The 22643-nt window shown below is 38.0% G+C and overlaps 3 protein-coding genes across 3 annotated transcripts in view; 2 read left to right on the plus strand and 1 right to left on the minus strand.

Moving 5' to 3' along the window:
* ascc1 (activating signal cointegrator 1 complex subunit 1) overlaps positions 1-8932 on the minus strand; it is a 28151-nt gene extending 19219 nt beyond the window's left edge. The window contains exons 1-4 of the mRNA XM_067430361.1: positions 8852-8932; positions 8305-8428; positions 8127-8223; positions 4033-4130 (exon numbers count right to left, since the gene is read on the minus strand). Of these exons, the coding sequence (XP_067286462.1) occupies positions 4033-4130; positions 8127-8223; positions 8305-8422 (313 nt within the window). The 5' untranslated portion in view covers positions 8423-8428; positions 8852-8932. The remainder of the gene's footprint in view (positions 1-4032; positions 4131-8126; positions 8224-8304; positions 8429-8851) is intronic.
* Positions 8933-9093: 161 nt separating this feature from the next.
* Positions 9094-18713, plus strand: anapc16 (anaphase promoting complex subunit 16). The gene is made up of 4 exons (XM_067430019.1): positions 9094-9179; positions 10918-11069; positions 16187-16261; positions 18414-18713. Exons 2-4 carry the CDS (start codon positions 10925-10927, stop codon positions 18521-18523), a joined length of 330 nt encoding a protein of 109 aa, XP_067286120.1. The 5' UTR covers positions 9094-9179; positions 10918-10924; the 3' UTR covers positions 18524-18713.
* Positions 12685-16177, plus strand: LOC137056065 (E3 SUMO-protein ligase ZBED1-like). Its single transcript, XM_067430018.1, has 2 exons — positions 12685-13784; positions 14275-16177. Exons 1-2 carry the CDS (start codon positions 12786-12788, stop codon positions 15133-15135), a joined length of 1860 nt encoding a protein of 619 aa, XP_067286119.1. The 5' UTR covers positions 12685-12785; the 3' UTR covers positions 15136-16177.
* Positions 18714-22643: the final 3930 nt, after the last annotated feature.

The raw sequence follows: 22643 nt of genomic DNA on the forward strand, positions 1-22643 counted from the left end.
CTGCAGTGGTCAGTATCTATCAAAAGTGCTCCAAGGAAGGACCAGTGGAGAACCGGCCACAGGGTCATGGGCGGCCAAGGCTCATTGATGACCGTGGGGAGCGAAGGCTGGCCCGTGGGGTCCGATCAAACAGACGAGCTACTGGAGCTCAAACTGCTCCAGAAGTTAATGCTGTCAAGTGAATCTATCCATCGTAAAAGTGCATCTACTCATCATAAAAGTGCATCTATCCATCATAAAAGTGCATCTATCCATCATAAAAGTCCCTCTATCCATCATAAAAGTCCATCTATCCATCATAAAAGTGCATCTATCCATCATAAAAGTCCATCTACTCATCATAAAAGTCCATCTATCCATCATAAAAGTCCATCTATCCATCATAAAAGTCCATCTATCCATCATAAAAGTCCATCTATCCATCATAAAAGTCCATCTATCCATCATAAAAGTCCATCTATCCATCATAAAAGTGCATCTATCCATCATAAAAGTCCATCTATCCATCATAAAAGTGCATCTATCCATCATAAAAGTCCATCTACTCATCATAAAAGTCCATCTATCCATCATAAAAGTCCATCTATCCATCATAAAAGTCCATCTACTCATCATAAAAGTCCATCTATCCATCATAAAAGTCCCTCTATCCATCATAAAAGTCCATCTATCCATCATAAAAGTCCATCTATCCATCATAAAAGTCCATCTACTCATCATAAAAGTCCATCTACTCATCATAAAAGTCCATCTATCCATCATAAAAGTCCATCTATCCATCATAAAAGTGCATCTACTCATCATAAAAGTCCATCTACTCATCATAAAAGTCCATCTATCCATCATAAAAGTCCCTCTATCCATCATAAAAGTCCATCTATCCATCATAAAAGTCCCTCTATCCATCATAAAAGTCCATCTATCCATCATAAAAGTCCATCTATCCATCATAAAAGTCCATCTACTCATCATAAAAGTCCATCTATCCATCATAAAAGTCCATCTATCCATCATAAAAGTCCATCTATCCATCATAAAAGTCCATCTACTCATCATAAAAGTCCATCCATCCATCATAAAAGTCCATCTATCCATCATAAAAGTGCATCTATCCATCATAAAAGTCCATCTATCCATCATAAAAGTCCATCTACTCATCATAAAAGTCCATCTATCCATCATAAAAGTCCATCTATCCATCATAAAAGTCCATCTATTCATCATAAAAGTGCATCTACTCATCATAAAAGTCCATCTACTCATCATAAAAGTCCATCTACTCATCATAAAAGTCCATCTATCATCATAAAAGTCCATCTATCCATCATAAAAGTGCATCTATTCATCATAAAAGTGCATCTACTCATCATAAAAGTCCATCTACTCATCATAAAAGTCCATCTACTCATCATAAAAGTCCATCTATCATCATAAAAGTCCATCTACTCATCATAAAAGTCCATCTATCCATCATAAAAGTGCATCTACTCATCATAAAAGTCCATCTACTCATCATAAAAGTCCATCTATCCATCATAAAAGTCCATCTATCATCATAAAAGTCCATCTATCCATCATAAAAGTCCATCTATCCATCATAAAAGTGCATCTATCCATCATAAAAGTCCATCTATCCATCATAAAAGTCCATCTATCCATCATAAAAGTCCATCTATCATCATAAAAGTCCATCTATCCATCATAAAAGTGCATCTACTCATCATAAAAGTCCATCTATCCATCATAAAAGTGCATCTACTCATCATAAAAGTCCATCTACTCATCATAAAAGTCCATCTATCCATCATAAAAGTCCATCTATCATCATAAAAGTCCATCTATCCATCATAAAAGTCCATCTATCCATCATAAAAGTGCATCTATCCATCATAAAAGTCCATCTATCCATCATAAAAGTCCATCTACTCATCATAAAAGTCCATCTATCCATCATAAAAGTCCATCTATCCATCATAAAGGTCCATCTACTCATCATAAAAGTCCATCCATCCATCATAAAAGTCCATCTATCCATCATAAAAGTGCATCTATCCATCATAAAAGTCCATCTATCCATCATAAAAGTCCATCTACTCATCATAAAAGTCCATCTATCCATCATAAAAGTCCATCTATCCATCATAAAAGTCCATCTATCCATCATAAAAGTCCATCTATTCATCATAAAAGTGCATCTACTCATCATAAAAGTCCATCTACTCATCATAAAAGTCCATCTATCCATCATAAAAGTCCATCTATCCATCATAAAAGTCCCTCTATCCATCATAAAAGTCCATCTATCATCATAAAAGTCCATCTATCCATCATAAAAGTCCATCTATCCATCATAAAAGTCCATCTATCCATCATAAAAGTGCATCTATCCATCATAAAAGTGCATCTATCCATCATAAAAGTGCATCTACTCATCATAAAAGTCCATCTATCCATCATAAAAGTGCATCTCATCATAAAAGTCCATCTATCCATCATAAAAGTCCATCTCATCATAAAAGTGCATCTATCCATCATAAAAGTGCATCTACTCATCATAAAAGTGCATCTACTCATCATAAAAGTCCATCTACTCATCATAAAAGTGCATCTACTCATCATAAAAGTCCATCTATCCATCATAAAAGTGCATCTATCCATCATAAAAGTGCATCTACTCATCATAAAAGTCCATCTATCCATCATAAAAGTGCATCTACTCATCATAAAAGTCCATCTACTCATCATAAAAGTGCATCTACACATCATAAAAGTGCATCTACTCATCATAAAAGTGCATCTATCCATCATAAAAGTGCATCTACACATCATAAAAGTGCATCTACTCATCATAAAAGTGCATCTATCCATCATAAAAGTGCATCTATCCATCATAAAAGTGCATCTACTCATCATAAAAGTCCATCTATCCATCATAAAAGTGCATCTACTCATCATAAAAGTGCATCTATCCATCATAAAAGTGCATCTACTCATCATAAAAGTGCATCTACTCATCATAAAAGTGCATCTACTCATCATAAAAGTCCATCTATCCATCATAAAAGTGCATCTATCCATCATAAAAGTCCATCTATCATCATAAAAGTGCATCTATCCATCATAAAAGTCCCTCTATCATCATAAAAGTCCCTTTATCCATCATAAAAGTCCATCTATCATCATAAAAGTGCATCTATCCATCATAAAAGTCCCTCTATCATCATAAAAGTCCATCTATCCATCATAAAAGTGCATTAATCCATCATAAAAGTGCATCTACTCATCATAAAAGTGCATCAATCCATCATAAAAGTGCATCTACTCATCATAAAAGTGCATCTACTCATCATAAAAGTGCATCTATCCATCATAAAAGTCCATCTATCCATCATAAAAGTCCATCAATCCATCATAAAAGTGCTTCTACTCATCATAAAAGTGCATCTACTCATCATAAAAGTCCATCAATCCATCATAAAAGTCCATCTATCCATCATAAAAGTCCATCTATCCATCATAAAAGTCCATCTATCCATCATAAAAGTCCATCTATCCATCATAAAAGTCCATCTATCCATCATAAAAGTCCATCTACTCATCATAAAAGTCCATCTACTCATCATAAAAGTCCATCAATCCATCATAAAAGTGCATCTATCCATCATAAAAGTGCATCTACTCATCATAAAAGTGCATCTATCCATCATAAAAGTCCATCTATCCATCATAAAAGTCCATCTATCCATCATAAAAGTCCATCTATCCATCATAAAAGTCCATCTATCCATCATAAAAGTCCATCTATCCATCATAAAAGTCCATCTACTCATCATAAAAGTCCATCTACTCATCATAAAAGTCCATCAATCCATCATAAAAGTGCATCTATCCATCATAAAAGTGCATCTACTCATCATAAAAGTGCATCTATCCATCATAAAAGTCCATCAATCCTGACATTTTTTTAGATGTTATTTATGACTGTGGGATGAATTACATTAATACTTCAGGGGTGAGGGGTCTGTTTCTTACCGATCTGTCCTTCCACGCCTTGTTTCGGGATGCTGATCGAAGTTTTTGTCTCTGATTCCAGTCGTCTACGAGTCTCTCCCTTCTTACCGATAATATATCTGCCAAAACACACAAATATTGCTGAGATCGGATCAGAAATTATTTCTGAAAAGAATTATTTTTAATCTCAACTCTTTAATATTTGTAGGTTTTACGTTTGAAATAGTTTCAAGTTTACACGTTTTGAAGGCAATAACGTGATTTATATGTTGTTAGCATGATTTAGAGAGTTGTAGTTAGTTTAAAAGCTCTAGGAGGAGACACTGCTTACATTTAGATTCAGAAGAGGAAGAATAAAGCTTTGTCAAGCCAACATGGCTTCTATAAATTCCCTAAGTAATCTATGTGTGAGATATTAACTTGGAATTGTGAGAAATATATTTAAAAATGTGAGGTATAAACTTGCAATTCCCCCCAAGAAAAGAAAAAAAAGGATTTGTGAGATATTAACTCAAAATTGCAGTGGCAGTTTAACTGAGTCTAATATGCTTCTGGCAGTTTAAATTTGAATTTTGACAGTTGGAGTTTGAACAATGCAATTCTATGGGATTTTTCCAAGCTTTAAAGGTCCCGTTCTTCGCGATCCCATCTTTCAAACTTTAGTTAGTGTGTAATGTTGCTGTTAGAGCATAAATAATACCTGTAAAATTATAACGCTCAAAGTTCAATGCCAAGCGAGATATTTTATTTAACAGAAGTTCCCTTTCAAAGCCGACAGCGAGCGGCCGGTTTGGACTACACCGCTGCACTTCCTGCTGTGATGACGTCACTAGAACCGTTTGTTGACTAAAGCTCCGCCCACAAGAACACGCAAAATAGGGGGCGTGGTCTGGTTGCTCTCTCACGTGGAGAAGAGCGCGCATTCAGCGCGTGCATCGCCCCATTATGGTAAGAGGCGGGACCTTTCCGGGCAAAGTGCGCTAAGCTGCTGTCCAATCACAACACGGGAAGCGCTGGCCCAATCAGAACTCGTTACGTATTTCTGAAGGAGGGACTTCATAGCACAAGGAAATCATCAGGCCGTTTTTAGTCAATTGTGTGAAAAATACTGTTTTTTTACACGCGAAACATGAACTCATGTTATATTGCACACTGTAAACATAATCAAAGCTTCGAAAACACACGAAAAACGAGACCTTTAATAGTCCTTTCTAGGGAAATCGTAAGTTGGATATTAACTCAAAAATGTAGTTTAAATGAGTCTATATGGCGCTAGAAATAGCACAAAGAATGGCCGTTTAATTGAGTCTAAAGGGCTTCTGGCAGTTTAAATTTGAATTTTGACAGTTGGAGTTTAAACAGTCTTGGCTCATTTGAACATTACGTCAATGCAAGTCTACGGGATTTTTCCAAGTTTTCATGGTCCTTTCCAGGGAAATCGTAAGTTGGATATTAACTCAAAAATGTAATTCAAATGAGTCTATATGGCGCTAGAAATAGCACAAAGAATGGCCGTTTAACCGAGTCTAAAGGGCTTCTGGCATTTCAACATTCCGTCAATGCAAGTCTATGGGATTTTTCCGAGTTTTAATTGTCTCTAGCATGGGCGTCGGAAGCAAAAAAAAAAGTGGGTGGGTCTGGTCTCTCAGAATATTTTTTAACTGAAGTAACGTTAGATGCCATTTAAATACAAATATACCGCCGTTTATTTAACGATAAATTGGGCAAAACGAAATTACGGAAATCACTGAGTTATTTACCCTGGCTATATTGTAGGGGTAAGACACATGGCATTAAGTTTTGAGTTGCGAATCCGCCTTTTGCCACACTCGCTCTACTCCCTTTTCCCATCACATATCAGATCGGAAAGGTATTTATTTTCATTAAAAATTGAGAAAATATTAGAAAAGTGGAAATAAAGCATCTAACGTGTGTTTAATAAAGCGTTTATCAGTTAGGGGTAGGTAAACAGACGTGCTGAATTAGAGACGATAAAAGTGAGTGGGTCCAATATCATTGGTCGTAAAAAGTGGGTGGGTCTTATCCCACACACACACAATGGTTCTGACGCCCAATTTGACGGTGGGAGAATGAAGGAACATGTTTTTTAAATTGACCAAATAAAGCGTGTGGATTTATCTTTCACGCTCTTGGCAGGCAGGCTGGACATATAATTACTTCACATGTTTAATCAGGGCTTGACATTAAGCATGTTCATGTGCGTGTCCTTCGGACAAGTAAATTGTTCATTCACTTGTCCGAGTAAAAAATGAGCTTGTCCGGAAAAAAGTTCGATATTTTTTTTATTTTGTGTATGTGTGTGTGTTGTAACTATAATTTATTCTGAAGCAATATTCTCACCAGTGTTCAGTCATCTTATTGAATATAGGCTATGCTTCAGGTTTCACTTTATATTGTTAAATTTGATCAATACATTAAATTAAAATACTATAAGGGCTGTTAACAATAAAATGTAATAATTTACACTGAAAAATTACAACTGCATTAAATAATGTTTTGAGATTTGTAGTTTTGAATAGACAAAAAAGAAATGTTGGAAAGTATGTGTAAACATGAAACTAAACCTCCAGTAGGTGGCAGCAGGTGGCCGTTTTAATGAGCGAGTCACTGAGTCGTTCATTCAAACGATTCATTCAAACACTGAATCGTTCAGTAACACACTTGTTGCTGTGAGACGCGTTACAGGTCTGCTGTGAACGATTTTCGCTGCTGAAATAGAACAAAAGCACTCAATATTCCATCTAAAAAGGTAAGTGACTTTAAGTGAATTTTAATGTAAGTGAATGTTAATTTATTGTTTATGAAGCTGTCATATGAAATCAGTGTCATTTTCAGTCGTGATGGTATTTAGGAAACGGCTTAAATGCTCTAGTGTTGTAATTTCTCCTCACACGAGCGTCAACAGCGCCATCTTATTATCGTCAGTTCATTATATATTATCATCCACTATTGATCGCCACTTACACTAGATTAATGCACAATCATTCTTGCATTTTGGTGATTCGCTAGTTATTTTTTGTTTTAATGAGGCTCTTGTCCGTCAAGCAAGTAAAATTCTCTTTCACTTGTCCCTTTAAAAAATCCACTTGTCCCGGACAAGCGTTAATGTCGAGCCCTGCTTAATCTTAGTGATTTCTTAAGTTATTCAAGCCTTTCGGCTGTGCAGGGACGTTTATGATGTTTATTTTCCCCCAAAAAAGGGGCGTTGACGATTGTATGTTGATTGTATACTGTATATAATATAAAGATAATATATAGATAGTATATAGATAGATAATATAAAGGGGCGTTGATGATTGTATGTTGATTGTATACTGTATATAATATAAAGATAATATATAGATAGTATATAGATAGATAATATAAAGGGGCGTTGACGATTGTATGTTGATTGTATACTGTATATAATATAAAGATAATATATAGATAGTATATAGATAGATAATATAAAGGGGCGTTGATGATTGTATGTTGATTGTATACTGTATATAATATAAAGATAATATATAGATAGTATATAGATAGATAATATAAAGGGGCGTTGATGATTGTATGTTGATTGTATACTGTATATAATATAAAGATAATATATAGATAGTATATAGATAGATAATATAAAGGGGCGTTGACGATTGTATGTTGATTGTATACTGTATATAATATAAAGATAATATATAGATAGTATATAGATAGATAATATAAAGGGGCGTTGACGATTGTATGTTGATTGTATACTGTATATAATATAAAGATAATATATAGATAGTATATAGATAGATAATATAAAGGGGCATTGACGATTGTATGTTGATTGTATACTGTATATAATATAAAGATAATATATAGATAGTATATAGATAGATAATATAAAGGGGCGTTGACGATTGTATGTTGATTGTATACTGTATATAATATAAAGATAATATATAGATAGTATATAGATAGATAATATAAAGGGGCGTTGACGATTGTATGTTGATTGTATACTGTATATAATATAAAGATAATATATAGATAGTATATAGATAGATAATATAAAGGGGCATTGACGATTGTATGTTGATTGTATACTGTATATAATATAATATACTGACTTATAAAGGACACTTGGCACATCTATGGCACAGCGGAAGCCTTTCTCCGTCTGCTCGATGTTGTGAGCATCACAGGGCTCGTCCAGACACTGCTCAGCTGAGGAACAACACGATAAAAACATAATATGATGTGAAACTACAAACAAATGAAGAACACAAGGCAGTGGAATACTCTTACCTTCTTCTGAATATGAATAATCCTCCTCTTCTTCTTCATAACGTTCCTCCTGGACTGGATTTTTTCTGTAAATTCTCCCATGGATGTTGATGAGAACCGGCCGTAAGACTTCCATCATGCACTTCTGCCACAGGTTGACAATGGGAACAAAAACATCAAACAAAACACTGAATTTAAAATATTATAAAATCTGCACATTATCCACTAAAACATCTAAAAATAATGAACTCATTTTTCTCAAAGAAATTAATTATGAACTAAACATTTTATATAGTTGCAGGACAAATTACTAAACAAAAAAGGGAAGCGTTATGAAATCCCTAGAAAACATATTGAAAATCAGTAAAAAGACGTTTTACACTCTTAAAATGCCTATAATATCGCTTATCATATGTAACTGTTGGCATGTGCTTCAACTGACTTAAGTGAACTTTGCTAATAAAACCCAAACGAGGGTAAATAACTCAGAACTCATTAAAGAACAACACAGAAATATATAGTTGCTTGAATGTATGATTATTAATTATTGAATGGTTACTATTTCTACCTTTGAGATGTCGTTTGTTTACATGAAACCGTGGACGCACACTTCGTGCTCACTTCCGCCTTACGTCACGTCCTCTCCTGAGAGAATATTATAGGATTTACTATTTTTTTCTTTTTTATTATAACATATATTAATAATAGTTAACAATGTTTAAAAACATAATAGTATAAATAAAAATTATAATCAAATAAAAATTGACATCACGTGACGTTTACCCCGTTACGCCGCGACTTTAGGGGGCGCGCGGACGTCCGATCAGCGTCAAACTGACGTAAACAACACAACAACTGAAGAAGCAACTGCAGCAGCCGCGCTTCGTCTAAATCAGGTTATAAATATTACACGATTTTAACACATATTTTATTATATTTTGATGTATTCTTTCATAGATTGCCTTATGAAACGCTAATGAAGCATGTAATAGTGATAATGGCGCATGATATCATGCGATGTTTGTCTTGTTGTAGTTCACAGTGTCATTACCATTGTATTAATGTATTTTAGGTCATAGTTAAAAACACTTAACATAAGTACATGTATTCTATACCTTGTGTGTGTGTGTGTGTGTGTGTGTGTGTGTGTGTGTGTGTGTGTGTGTGTGTGTGTGTGTGTGTGTGTGTGTGTGTGTGTAGTGGTTTTCTATAGTAGTAGTATTAGAATGAATTTGTTTAGGATGTTCTAAATAATTGTTTTTTTTATTTCACAAACTCATTTTGTATATTAGTTTAAGTTTATTGAAATTGTACACAATACAACATAATTCAGAGTGCCTTATGGTGCCTATAAACTTTTAAAATGTTAAAATGTTAAGAGTATATAGAAAGAAGCACACTATAATATACACTCACCTAAAGGATTATTAGGAACACATACTGTGTTTGACCCTTTCGCCTTCAGAACTGCCTTAATTCTGCGTGGCATTGATCAACAAGCTGCTGAAAGCATTCTTTAGAAATGTTGGCCCATATTGATAGGAGAGCATCTTGCAGTTGATGGAGATTTGTGGGATGCACATCCAGGGCACGAAGCTCCCGTTCCACCACATCCCAAAGATGCTCTATTGGGTTGAGATCTGGGGACTGTGGCGGCCATTTTAGGACAGTCAACTCATTGTCATGTTCAAGAAACCAATCTGAAATGATTCGAGCTTTGTGACATGGTGCATTATCCTGCTAGAAGTGGCCATCGGAGGATGGGGACATGGTGGTCATAAAGGGATGGACATGGTCAGAAACAATGCTCAGGTAGGCCGTGGCATTTAAATGATGCCCGATTGGCACTAAGGGGCCTAAAGTGTGCCAAGAAAACATCCCCCACACCATTACACCACCACCACCAGCCTGCACAGTGGGAACAAGGCATGATGGGTCCATGTTCTCATTCTGTTTACGCCAAATTCTGACTCTACCATCTGAATGTCTCAACAGAAATCGAGACTCATCAGACCAGGCAACATTTTTCCAGTCTTCAACTGTCCAATTTTGGTGAGCTCGTGCAAATTGGAGGCCCATCCGCCTCAAGGTTGTGTGTGTTGTGGCTTCACAAATGCTTTGCTGCATACCTCGGTTGTAACGAGTGGTTATTTCAGTCAAAGTTGCTCTTCTATCAGCTTGAATCAGTCGGCCCATTCTCCTCTGACCTCGAGCATCAACAAGGCATTTTCTCCCACAGGACTGCTGCATACTGGATGCTCTTCCCTTTTCACACCATTCTTTGTAAACCCTAGAAATGGTTGTGTGTGAAAATCCCAGTAACTGAGCAGATTGTGAAATACTCAGACCGGCCCGTCTGGCACCAACAACCATGCCACGCTCAAAACGGCTTAAATCACCTTTCTTTCCCATTCTGACATTCAGTTTGGAGTTCAGGAGATCGTCTTGACCAGGACCACAGCCCTAAATGCATTGTAGCAACTGCCATGTGATTGGTTGATTAGATAATTGCATTAATGAGAAATTGAACAGGTGTTCCTAATAATCCTGTAGGTGAGTGTGTGTATTGCACATTAAAATATGAAGCTATTGAATGTATTTGTAATTTATTAATGTTTGATCTGTCTGGTCCAGATCGTGAATGGCAGCCTCTTCATCCTCGTCCTCGGCTGGCGGGGTCAGTGGGGTCAGCTCGGTGACCGGATCCGGTTTCAGCGCTTCCGAGCTCATCCCACCCAGAAAAGTCCTTTACACCTATCCGAAAGGAGCCGGAGAGATGATGGAGGGTGTGTCCTACGCTTCGCTCTTTATATCTCTTGTTGGGATGCTCATTTCGGTTAATTTTCCCGACCGACAACCGATGCTCATTAATCGATTATTAACCGTTAACTGATAAGATTATAATATTTAATTGGCATTAAATAAAAATACAATTGACGAGTGTCTGTGAACCGTTAAAAATACTTTTTTCACAGGTTTATTTTACTGTGCAAACGGCAGAACATACAGAACAGCTTAACAACAGAACCTTGATTCTCACATTTTCACGCACCTCCAGCATTTCTGACAGAGAAAAACAATACAATAATTTAAATAAAAAGCTTAAAATAAATAGGCCTACACTAAATATTTTCACTTAAATAATTAGCAAATTGAGATGACAAAACGAAAATACACTGAATCCGTTTGAAGCTTTGAACAACCGGAATAGTTTTTCCATCAAATAAAAAGAGCAGGCCTACCTCAATGCACACCTTGACTGGTTTTTAATTGTTAAAAAGTAACATGTCAAAGTGATGTGTGTTAGTCTGGAGCACAGCCTGTTGACCGTTATACCCGTGGCAGAAGGCTTTGTTTAATTTCATCTGTCTCCGCGGCGCGAGCCTCGTCTGTTTGGGGAAGTGTTCATACTCGACGCGCTCGCAGTTGTGCTGTTCTTAGAAACGACAGAGGGCGACTCGGAGTAATTGTTCTATAAACCAACAGCGGTGAGAAGAACATACGTGACCATGTTTACTTTAGTAAACGTGACCAAAACCACACTACAAAAAGTATTAAACATTAAAGTTCCCATTTTTTGTGTGTTTTCGAAGCTTTGATTATGTTTACAGTGTGCAATATAACATGAGTTCATGTTTCGGGTGTAAAAACAGTATTTTTCACACAATTGACTTATCTGTACAGCGCTGTTTCCTCTGTCCTAAAAACGGCCTGATGATTTCCTTGTGCTATGAAGTCCCTCCTTCAGAAACACGTAACGAGTTCTGATTGGGCCAGCGCTTCCCGTGTTGTGATTGGACAGCAGCTTAGTGCACGTTGCCCGGAAAGGTCCCGCCTCTTACCATAACGGGGCGATGCAAGCGCTGAATGCGCGCTCTTCTCCGCGCGGGAGAGCAACGAGGCCACGCCCCCTATTTTGCGTGTTCTTGTGGGCGGAGCTTTAGTCAACAAACGGTATAGTGACGTCATCACAGCAGGAAGTGCAGCGGTGTCGTCCAAACCGGCCGCTCGCTGTAGGCTTTGAAAGGGAACTTCTGTTCAATAAAATCTCGCTTGGCATTGAACTTTGAGCTTTATAATTTTACAGGTATTATTTATGCTCTAACAGCAACATTACACACTAACTAAAGTTTGAAAGATGGGATCGTGAAGAACGGGACCTTTAAGGCTTCAGATGGCACTGATTCCCTGGGAATACAGACGCCTCGCTAGAGCATCTAGCCTCGGAAAGCGCTTTTTAGGGCTGTCGCGGTAACCGCAATATTGTAAAACCGCGCTATTGACAAGCCAACCGCAGAGGAAGGAAAGCAACCGCAGAAACCGTGGCAACCGCAGTGTTCAGTGTTTTTTTTTTTTTTTTTTTTTTTTTTTTTGTGGCCTTGTTTTACAATTCATCATGTACATTTGATGTTAAATAAATTAATAATGATACAAGAGTGTTAGCTACTACTGTCATTTTCCCGCGAACTGTTTGTATCCGGTGTTTCGTTTATTTTGAAACGATGGCAGACGCTCTCGTCCCAAAACCTAACTCCACGTCGCTAGTTTGGGAACATTTCGGCTTTCAACCCAATGAAAAAGGCGAGCCAGCGAATTTAGATGAGCCGATATGCAAAATTTGCAGCAAAAAGGTTCCTGTGACACGCGGCAATACATCTAATTTGAGGCGTCATCTCGCCAACTGTCATCCAGCCGTTGAAGCGCAGCTGCCCCCTCAAGCATCAGGTCGCGGCGCAACTTCAAAAAGAACAGCTGAGGCCGGTACCAGCCGACAGTTAGGAGTAGCTGAAGCCTTTGCAAAATCTGTAAAATACAGCCGTGAAAGTAACAGGCATAGATGCCTTACAGCCGCTGTTACGCAATATCTAGTTCAGGAGATGGTTCCGTTCAACACGGTGGAGAAACCAGCATTCAAATCAATGCTTCAACAATTTGACAAGCAATACGAGTTGCCGGGCAAAACATACTTTTCAGAAACTGCTGTGCCGAAAATGTACAGCACGGTAAAGACATCGATCAAAAGCGAGCTTATGAATGTCGACTACTTTTCTGCCACAACCGATATGTGGTCAAGTGTCAATATGACTCCTTATATGAGTCTAACGGTTCATTATCTCAGCAAGGAATGGACTCTGAAATCACGCTGCCTCGAAACGGTGTTTATGCCCGAAAACCACACATCCGACAATATTTCCGATGCTCTTCGGCACGCATTTGAAGAGTGGTCCCTGGATGAGAAGAAACTGGCCTGTATCACTACAGACAACGGGGCCAACATCGTTGCAGCAGTCAAAAAGTTGAACTGGCCATGGCTGAACTGCTTTGGTCACAATTTACATTTGGCAGTTACAAATGCAATGGCAAGCGTCAAGGACCGCACAGCCCGAGCAATGGGCCTGTGTCACACATTGGTCAGTACATTTTCTCAGAGCTGGTTGAAGAGAAGAGATCTAGCGAAAGCTCAAGCGGAACTTCAAATTCCTCAGCATGGCCTCATACTGGTAAGTTATAAAATGTAATCTAAATGCTAACTTATTGATTATGTCAGGCAAAAAATACAAATGTAATTAGGCTATATGAATTAAATTATAAAAAATAAACAATATCTATAGCCTATTGTCAAATAGGCTACTTCTGTTGCTGGATTATTTTTATTTTTATTTTCGTTTAAAATAAATGTTTTACAAAATAAAAAAACGAAAATTACATTAAAAGGTCAGATATAGCCTATATAAATTAGGCTAATTGCAGCTCCAATTTAACGTCCATATCAGTCTGTGCATATTTAAAGAACATGCATTCTTTTGCAGTCAGGATAATTTAAATGTATTTTTTGTTTAGTAAAATATATATATATTGAAACGAATAAATAGCCTAATTTAAAATGTAGCCATATAATTTATTTTGGTAAGCTAATTATAGGCTAGTAGATCGTTGCCATTGGCTAATTTCTAGGCTATTCAACGTTCCTTTCTATTCAACTTTGTTCAGGACTGCGCTACGAGATGGGGCACCAAACAGAAAATGGTGGAAAGAGTTTTGGAGCAAATCCCGGCTATCAGAAGAGTTCTGGATGACCGGAGACACCACCATCTAAATCCAAGCTGGCAGGACATCGCTGTCCTTGAGTCCGTGAATGCAGCTCTTAAACCCGCGGCTGAGTTTACGGATCTGCTGTCTGGCGAAAGCTACGTTACAGTGTCTTCTGTCAAACCCGTCCTGAAACTCCTGACAGAAGATGTGCTTAAACCATCAAGCGAGGATACGACCTTAACATCGGACATAAAGCACAAAATGTGTAGTGTTCTACAGGGGAAGTATGAACCAGCTGCCTTAAAAAAACTTTTGGCAAAGGCCAGTTTTTTAGATCCTCGATATAGGGACGATTATATCAATGACACGGAGACAAAATCCGCTATCATCGAAGAGATGGTGGAGGACGAAGAGACCTCTGCAAGTGCGTCAGTGGTTGGAGACGAAGGGCAAGTGGAGGTGCCACCTGCAGCAAAGAAAAAGACTCTTGGAGACTTACTGAAGTCACGGACAACCTCCGCGTCAGCGCCCATACCAAAGAGAGCGCGAGCAGATAACGAGCTCAGCCGCTATCTGCATGAGGAGTGCATCGACGCCAACGCAAATCCACTGTCCTGGTGGCGCGATAATCAGTATAGATTCCCGCTACTGTCCAAAGTCGCGCGCAAATATATGTGTATTTGTGCAACGAGCACACCGTCAGAAAGAGTTTTCAGTGCCGCGGGGAATATCGTTACCCCCATGCGATCCTCCCTGAAACCGCATAAAGTCAATATGTTAGTTTTCTTAGCGCGAAACAAAGACATGATCCAGGTCTAAATCACTTTCGTTTACGCTTGAGTAATATTTTCGTTTGTTCTCTGTATTTTCACATGGTTTTGTTATCACACGTTGTTTTAATTCTTTCGTTTTTCAAAATGGAACATGCATTTTCTTCTTTTCATGTGATACGTTAAAATTATTTGATTTCTTTTTTTTTTTTAAATGGAAAAAGGCATGTTCTTGTTGCTGTTTTGCATTTAACAATAAAAAAACTGTTTTAAAACGTGTCTCTTTGTCAGTTAAAAAGCAACAATTTATGCTACATAATAACTCAACAACAGAGCTTTTTATGCAATAAAATCAGGATAAATTAGGTTTCTAAAAAAATAATAAATAAATAAATAAACGGCGGTAAAACCGCATACCGCGCTATTGAGCCACCCATAATAACCGCGAGGTAAATTTCCTAACCGCGACAGCCCTAGCGCTTTTCATTTGCTTTCCTCCACCAGTCAGGAGCTTGCCCTGCTGCTGTATTTTTATACCGCGTAGCATATTTTGCAAGTAACTTCGTCCCCCTTTCTGTCGAAATGGTCCCACACAGTAGGCTTCTTCTTTGGCAAGTTTGGTTGCATGTGTCGATGCGCCCGTGAGTTAACAAGCTTTTTTTTTAGACCATGCAGCAAACAAACAAACGAAAGCGTAAAAAAAAAAGTTTAACCGTTTAACTGATAGTATTAATCGGTCGAAATTCTTACAATTGGTTAACGGTTAAGCGGTCAATATGAGCATCCCTAATCTCTTGTGTTTTGGACGTTTGTTCCCCTGAAATGGCACAATGTTATATTATATAAACTGCTTTGGAAAGATTATTACGTAACAAAACGTCCAGTTGTGGGTCATTGGGCCTCCAGCCCGCGCAGGACAGGGGTTGTTGTTGTTATAATTCGCGTCCGATAGGTTTAATGAGCTCAGCGGAGGCCAGGAACAAAAGGTGCATTTGCTCAGAACATCATGTCTTGTGACCTACAGCCTCTTTGTATATGTTTGCATGTCTGATTTGTACATTGCTGATCTGCTGCATGCATTTGCCTTTTGTTTTCCACAGATGGATCTGATAGGTTTTTGTGTGAGTCTGTGTTCAGCTATCAAGTGGCATCCACACTGAAGCAGGTTAAACATGGTAAGTAACATAAGTGTGCCTTGTCTGAAAGCATATCTTATATTGCTGTTAGTATTGGGCCGCCCCTCCAAATCACTGAGTTCAGGTGTTCAATCTCTTCATGGCCACAGGTGTATAACTCCAGCTCTCGGCCTGCAGACGCTTCTACACACATTAGTGAAAGAATGGGTCGCTCTCAGGAGCTCAGTGAACTCAAGCGTGGGGCCGTGATAGGCTGCCACCTGTGCAATAAGTCCATTCCTGACATTTCCTCACTACTAAATATTCCACGCTCAACTGTTAGTGGGATTAGAACAAAGTGGAAGCCATTGGGAACAACAGCAACTCAGCCACGAAGTGTTAAATCCCAGAGCGGGGTCAGCGCATGCTGAGGGTCACAGTGCGCAGAAGTCTCCAACTTTCTGCAGAGTCAACAGCTCCAGACCTCCAGACTTCTGTGGCCTTCAGATGAGCTCAAGAACAGCGGAGAGAGCTTCATGGAATGGGTTTCCATGGCCGAGCAGCTCATCCAAGCCTTACATCACCAAGAGCAATGCAAAGCGTGGGATGCAGTGGAGTAAAGCAGCCGCCACTGGACTCTAGAGCAGTGAGACGTGTTCTCTGAGTGACCAATCACGCTTCAGTCTGACAATCCCATGGACGAGTCTGGGTTTGGTGGTTGCCAGGAGAACGGGACTCGCCTGACTGCATTGTGCCAAGTGCCATATCACCCTGTAGCCCAAGACTGGTCTCCCACTGAAGCTAAGCAGGGCTGAGCCTGGTCAGTACCTGGATGGGAGACCAACTGGGAAAACCAGGAGCTGCTGGTAGAGGTGTTAGTGAGGCCAGCAGGGGCGCTCACCCTGTGGTCTGTGTGGGTCCTAACGCCCCAGTATAGAGATGGGGACACTATACTGACAAAGAGCACCGTCCTTCGGATGAGACGTTAAACCGAGGTCCCGACTCTCTGTGGTTGTCAAAAATCCCAGGATGTCCTTCGCTAAAGAGTAGCGGTGTAACCCCGGCATCCTGGCCAAATTTGCCCATTGGCCCCTGTCCATCATGGCCTCCTAATAATCCCCCTCTCCTGATTGGCTTCATTACTCGGTCTCCTCTCCACCATAAGGTGGTGTGTGGTGAGCGTTCTGGCTCAATATGGCTGCCATCGCATCATCCAAGTAATGCTGCACATTGGTGGTGGTTGAGGAGATTCCCCCCCTTCAATGTAAAACGCTTTGAGTGCCTTGAAAAGCGCTATATAAATCGAACAAATTATTATTATTAAGTATAAAGTTTGGTGGAGGGGGGATTATGGGGTGGGGTTGTTTTCCAGGGGTTGGGCTTGGCCCCCTAGTTCCAGTGAACTACAACACTTTTGGGATAATTAGATTAGATTATACCACAATCAGGCCTTAGTTCATGTAGGGCATTTAAATAGCTTTTATTTACCCTTTGGCATATTTTAATATGCTTTTAGTTCAAACATGCAAAAAAACCTGAATAAACCCTGATCTGACTCCCGCTAAATAATGACACTATTGTGTTCTTTAGAGCTGCTTTATAACTGAATCAAATTAGTTTCATAATTGATGAATTTTGCAACATCAACACTGTCATTGAACTGAATCAACACTAAACTGAACTGAATCAACACTGAACTGAATCATCACTGAACTGAACTGAATCAACAATGAACTGAATTGAATCAACACTGAACTGAATTGAATCAACACTGAACTGTATCAACACTGAACTGACCTGAATCAACACTGAATTGAATCAACACTAAATTGAATCAACATTGATCTGAACTGAATCAACACTGAACTGAATTGAATCAACACTGAACTGAATCAACACTGACCTGAATTGAATCAACACTGAATTGAATCATCACTGAATTGAATCAACACTGAACTGAATCAACACTGACCTGAATTGAATCAACACTGAATTGAATCAACATTGATCTGAACTGAATCAACACTGAACTGAATTGAATGAACACTGAACCGAATCAACTCTGAACTGAATTAATGACCGTTGTCTTTAGAGCTGAATTAGTCTCATATTTGCTGAAGTTTGATTCTGTTATTGATTGTGTTGTTTTCCAGCTTTGATACGATCTGTCTTGTGTAAATAAAGCTGAAGCCTGACTTGTGCCTGTTCTCAGATCAGCAGGTGTCTCGGATGGAGCGCTTGGCCGGTCTGGTGGAGCAATTGGAGGCGGACGAGTGGAAATATAAACCCATTGAGCAGCTCCTGGGATTCACAACCTCATAACATCTACAGGCCTGAGTTATGCACCGCATGTGCTCCAGGGTTATATAGCGTTTTGCACTGGCATCAAACGCCAACATTTTTAGACTTTTTGTGATCATGTGTGTAAATATGCATCGTGTTTTTGAATAAAGCCTTAGTGAATCCTTAAAACAACAGAATACATGTACAATAAAAATCTTTTTTAAGCAATCAATAATGTTTCCTGATTAATTTTAAAGTGTGCATTAAAAGCAAATCAGAGCCGTACGATTATAGTTATAAACATCAAGCATTTTAGCCATTTTATTAGCTTTTCTCATCTTCAGAAACCGAAATGATGAAGCCGAGTGGCAAATCTTGATTTAAGAAAGATTACTTCAGACGAAACGTTGACCACGTCATATTTGTGAGATTAAAAAGTCAAAATTATGAGACTTAAAAGTTGAAATTGACATACCCAGTCAAAGTTATGGCAAAAATACGACATACAAAGTCGAAATTATGACTTAAAAGGTCAAAAATATGATTTTATTTTAAAATGGTCAGTCGAAATTATTATGACTTTTAAAATGTGTATGAAATGTTGAAGTTATTTAAAGCATGATGCATTTTTTTAAAGTGTTTTGTGTGTCAACGGGTTAAAATTGACATGCTAAGTCGAGGTTATGACAATAAACTAAATTATGACAGAGTCGAAATTGACTTGAAAAGAAAAAATGATCACTCGAAACGTCAACATTATGACTTTAAGTTGAAATTATGAAGTTTTTCAAAGCATGAAGCGCTTGCAGAGAAAAGTGTGTTGTGCCAAAGTGTTAAAATTGACAAAATACCATAAAAGTTATAACAAAAGAAAAACTAAATGACATACAAAGTCGAAATTTTGATGTAAAACATCTAAATTATGACTTGAAAGGTCAAAAATATATGATTTAAAGTCAAAATTATGATTTAAAAATGTGAAATTATGACGAAGTTGAAATTATGACGCTTTTTAAAGCATGACGCATTTTATTAAAGTGTGTGTCTGTCAACGGGTTAAAACTGACATGCTAAGTTGCAAATTGAGCTAAAAAAATCTAAATTATGACATGAGTCGAAAATTGACTTAAAAAGTAAAAATTATTACTTAAAACGTCAACATTATGACTTAAAGTTGAAATCATGAAGTTATTCAAAGCATAAAGCGCTTGCAGAGAAAAGTGTGTTGTGCCAAAGTTTTAAAATTGACAAAATACCATAAAAGTTATGACAAAAAAAAAACTAAATGACATACAAAGTCGAAATTATGACACAAAAAGTCAAGATTTTGATGTAAAACATCTAAATTATGACTTGAAAGGTCAAAAATATGATTTAAAGTTAAAATGTATAGTCGAAATGATGACTTTTAAAATGTGTATGAAATGATGAAGTTATTTAAAGCATGACGCTTTTTATTAAAGTGTTTTGTGTGTCAGCGGGTTAAAACTGACATGCTAAGTCGAGATTATGACAAGTGTGTTGTGTCAAAATTGACAAAATACCATAAAAGTTATAACAAAAAAAACTAAATGACATAAAAAGTCAAAATTTTGATGTAAAAATGTTGAATTATGACTTGAAGTTGAAATTATGACGTTTTTTAAAGCATGATGCATTTTTTCAGTGTGGTGTGTGTCAACGGGTTAAAACTGACATGCTAAGTCGCAAATTTTGAGCTAAAAAAATCTAAATTATGACGAGTCGAAAATTAACTTAAAAACTATAAATTATGACTTAAAATTTAAATTATGAAGTTATGCAAAGCATGAAGCGCTTGCAGAGAAAAGTGTGTTGTCAAATTGACAGAACATAAAAGTTATGACAAAACAAAATACATTTTGAATTTATGACATGTCAAAATGATGGCATACTAAGTTGCAAATTATTTAAAAATCTAAATTATGACTTAAAAATTAAAAGTTGAATTATGACATACCAAATAAACATTATGACTTAAAAAGTCACAATGATGATGTACTTAATCAAAAATATAAAACAATATAAATTGACATACTGAGTCGAAATTTACTTACTTACAAATTATGAAGTTATTCAACGCATGAAATGTTTGCACAGAGGAAAGTGTCACAATTAAGAGGCTACCAAATCAAAAATATGACATAAAAAATTTAAATATATTTATTTTAAATTATGACTTAAAAAGTTTACAAAGAGCAAAGTGTCATATTTCCATTTGGCCAGTGAGTGGCTTTCAGTGCTGGACTTTAGTGAGGCTTTCATTTCTTTACTTATTTAGTCAAATGAGCAAAAGAAAGGTGTGTGTGTGTGTGTGTGTATGTCTCTCTCTCTCTCTCTCTCTCTCTCTCTCTCTCTCTCTCTCTCTCTCTCTCTCTCTCTCTCTCTCTCTCTCTCTCTCTCTCTCTCTCTCTCTCTCTCTCTCTCTCTCTCTATATATATATATATGTTTGTGTGTCTGTATCTCTCTGTGTGTTTAGGTATGTGTGTGTGTGTATGTGTCTATGTATGTGTGTCTGCGTGTTTCTATGTCTCTCTGTTTGTGTGTGTGTATGTGTCTATGTGTGTGTATCTGTGTGTTTCTATGTCTCTCTATATGTTTGTGTGTGTTTGTGTATGTGTGTGTGCATTTGTGTGTGTGTGTATCCCTCTGTGTGTTTGTGTATGTGTGTGTGTTTGTGTATGTGTGTGTGCCTGTGAGTGTATGTGTGTGTGTCTCTCTGTGTGTTCGTGTGTGTGTCCCTCTCTATGTGTGTGTGTGTATATATCTCTGTGTGTTTGTGCATGTATATATATGTCTCGCTCTGTGCGCGTGTGTGTGTGTCAAACGTGAGAGTCGTGTGTCACAGAGCGGGGAGGGGACGGACGGACAGACGGCAGCTGTATCGAGAAGGAAAACAAGACCCACATTCTCTGTCCTTGAGCTCCCCCGCCACACACACACACACACGTTTGTTTTTGTGACATATGGGGACATTCCATAGGCGTAATGGTTTTTATACTGTACAAACCGTATTTTCTATCCCCTTACACTGCCCCTAAACCTACCCATCACACACACACACACTGCCCCTAAACCTACCCATCACACACACACACACTGCTAAACCTACCCATCACAGGAAACATTCTGCATTTTTACTTTCTCATAAAAACTCCTCCTGTGTGATTTATAAGCCTTTTGTAAAGTGGGGCCATGGGTAATGTCCTCATATTTCACCCTCTCCTGTAATACCTGTGTCATACCCATGGCATTATACACATTTGTGTCCTCATATGTCACAAAAACATGCCCACACACACACACACACACACACACACACACACACACACACTGCCCCTAAACCTACCCATCACAGGAAACATTCTGCATTTTTACTTTCTCATAAAAACTCCTCCTGTGTGATTTATAAGCCTTTTGTAAAGTGGGGCCATGGGTAATGTCCTCATATTTCACCCTCTCCTGTAATACCTGTGTCATACCCATGGCATTACACACATTTGAGTCCTCATATGTCACAAAAACATGCCCACACACACACTCACACGCGCGCCTGCAGAGGTGTGTGTTTCACAAGCCTTCATCAAAGCCTTCAGATCGAGCGTTTAACATCGACTGTGGACCAGTGTGTGGTAAGAGTGTGAGTAAAAGTGAAGGCTGTGGAGTTCCTCCAGACGCTCAGATGTTAATCAAGAGGAGGAGAAGAAGTGACTGAACGTCCTGTTCTGTCCTCGCAGAGATGTTGATCACACACAAGGGCGTTTCTAACTCTCTCTCTCACACACACACACACACACACACACAGGATTGCCGGGTGGAGCTCATGGAAACTGGATTTCACCAGAAATCTAAAGAAAGAAGAAATCATGAGATGTTTTTAAGCATTTGCATTAAAATGATCCATCCAGACATTTTTGTAGCAGCCAAAGATAATTTATTTTTCTCTTTTGATTTTTGGAGTTAAATATGAGCATCAAATGTGACATTTTGAAGTTTCTTATGCGTACAGTCGTGGCCAGACGTGACGAGGATGTGTTTAAGCGATTCAATTATACAAATATGAGATAAATATTTAGTGTTTTTAATAGTGCTGTCAAATCGAGTAATCACAGCTAATATAAAAGTTTGTGTTTGTATTAT

This window comes from Pseudorasbora parva, chromosome 21 (assembly GCF_024679245.1).
Source record: "Pseudorasbora parva isolate DD20220531a chromosome 21, ASM2467924v1, whole genome shotgun sequence".
NCBI lineage: Eukaryota > Metazoa > Chordata > Actinopteri > Cypriniformes > Gobionidae > Pseudorasbora > Pseudorasbora parva.

Coding starts and splice junctions, on each gene's coding strand:
- LOC137056065 (XM_067430018.1), top strand. CDS start 12,786: ATGGCAGACGCTCTCGTCCCAAAACCTAACTCCACGTCGCTAGTTTGG. Junction 13,785..14,274: donor CTCAGCATGGCCTCATACTG/GTAAGTTATAAA, acceptor AACTTTGTTCAG/GACTGCGCTACGAGATGGGG.
- anapc16 (XM_067430019.1), top strand. CDS start 10,925: ATGGCAGCCTCTTCATCCTCGTCCTCGGCTGGCGGGGTCAGTGGGGTC. Junction 11,070..16,186: donor AGCCGGAGAGATGATGGAGG/GTGTGTCCTACG, acceptor TGTTTTCCACAG/ATGGATCTGATAGGTTTTTG. Junction 16,262..18,413: donor ACTGAAGCAGGTTAAACATG/GTAAGTAACATA, acceptor GCCTGTTCTCAG/ATCAGCAGGTGTCTCGGATG.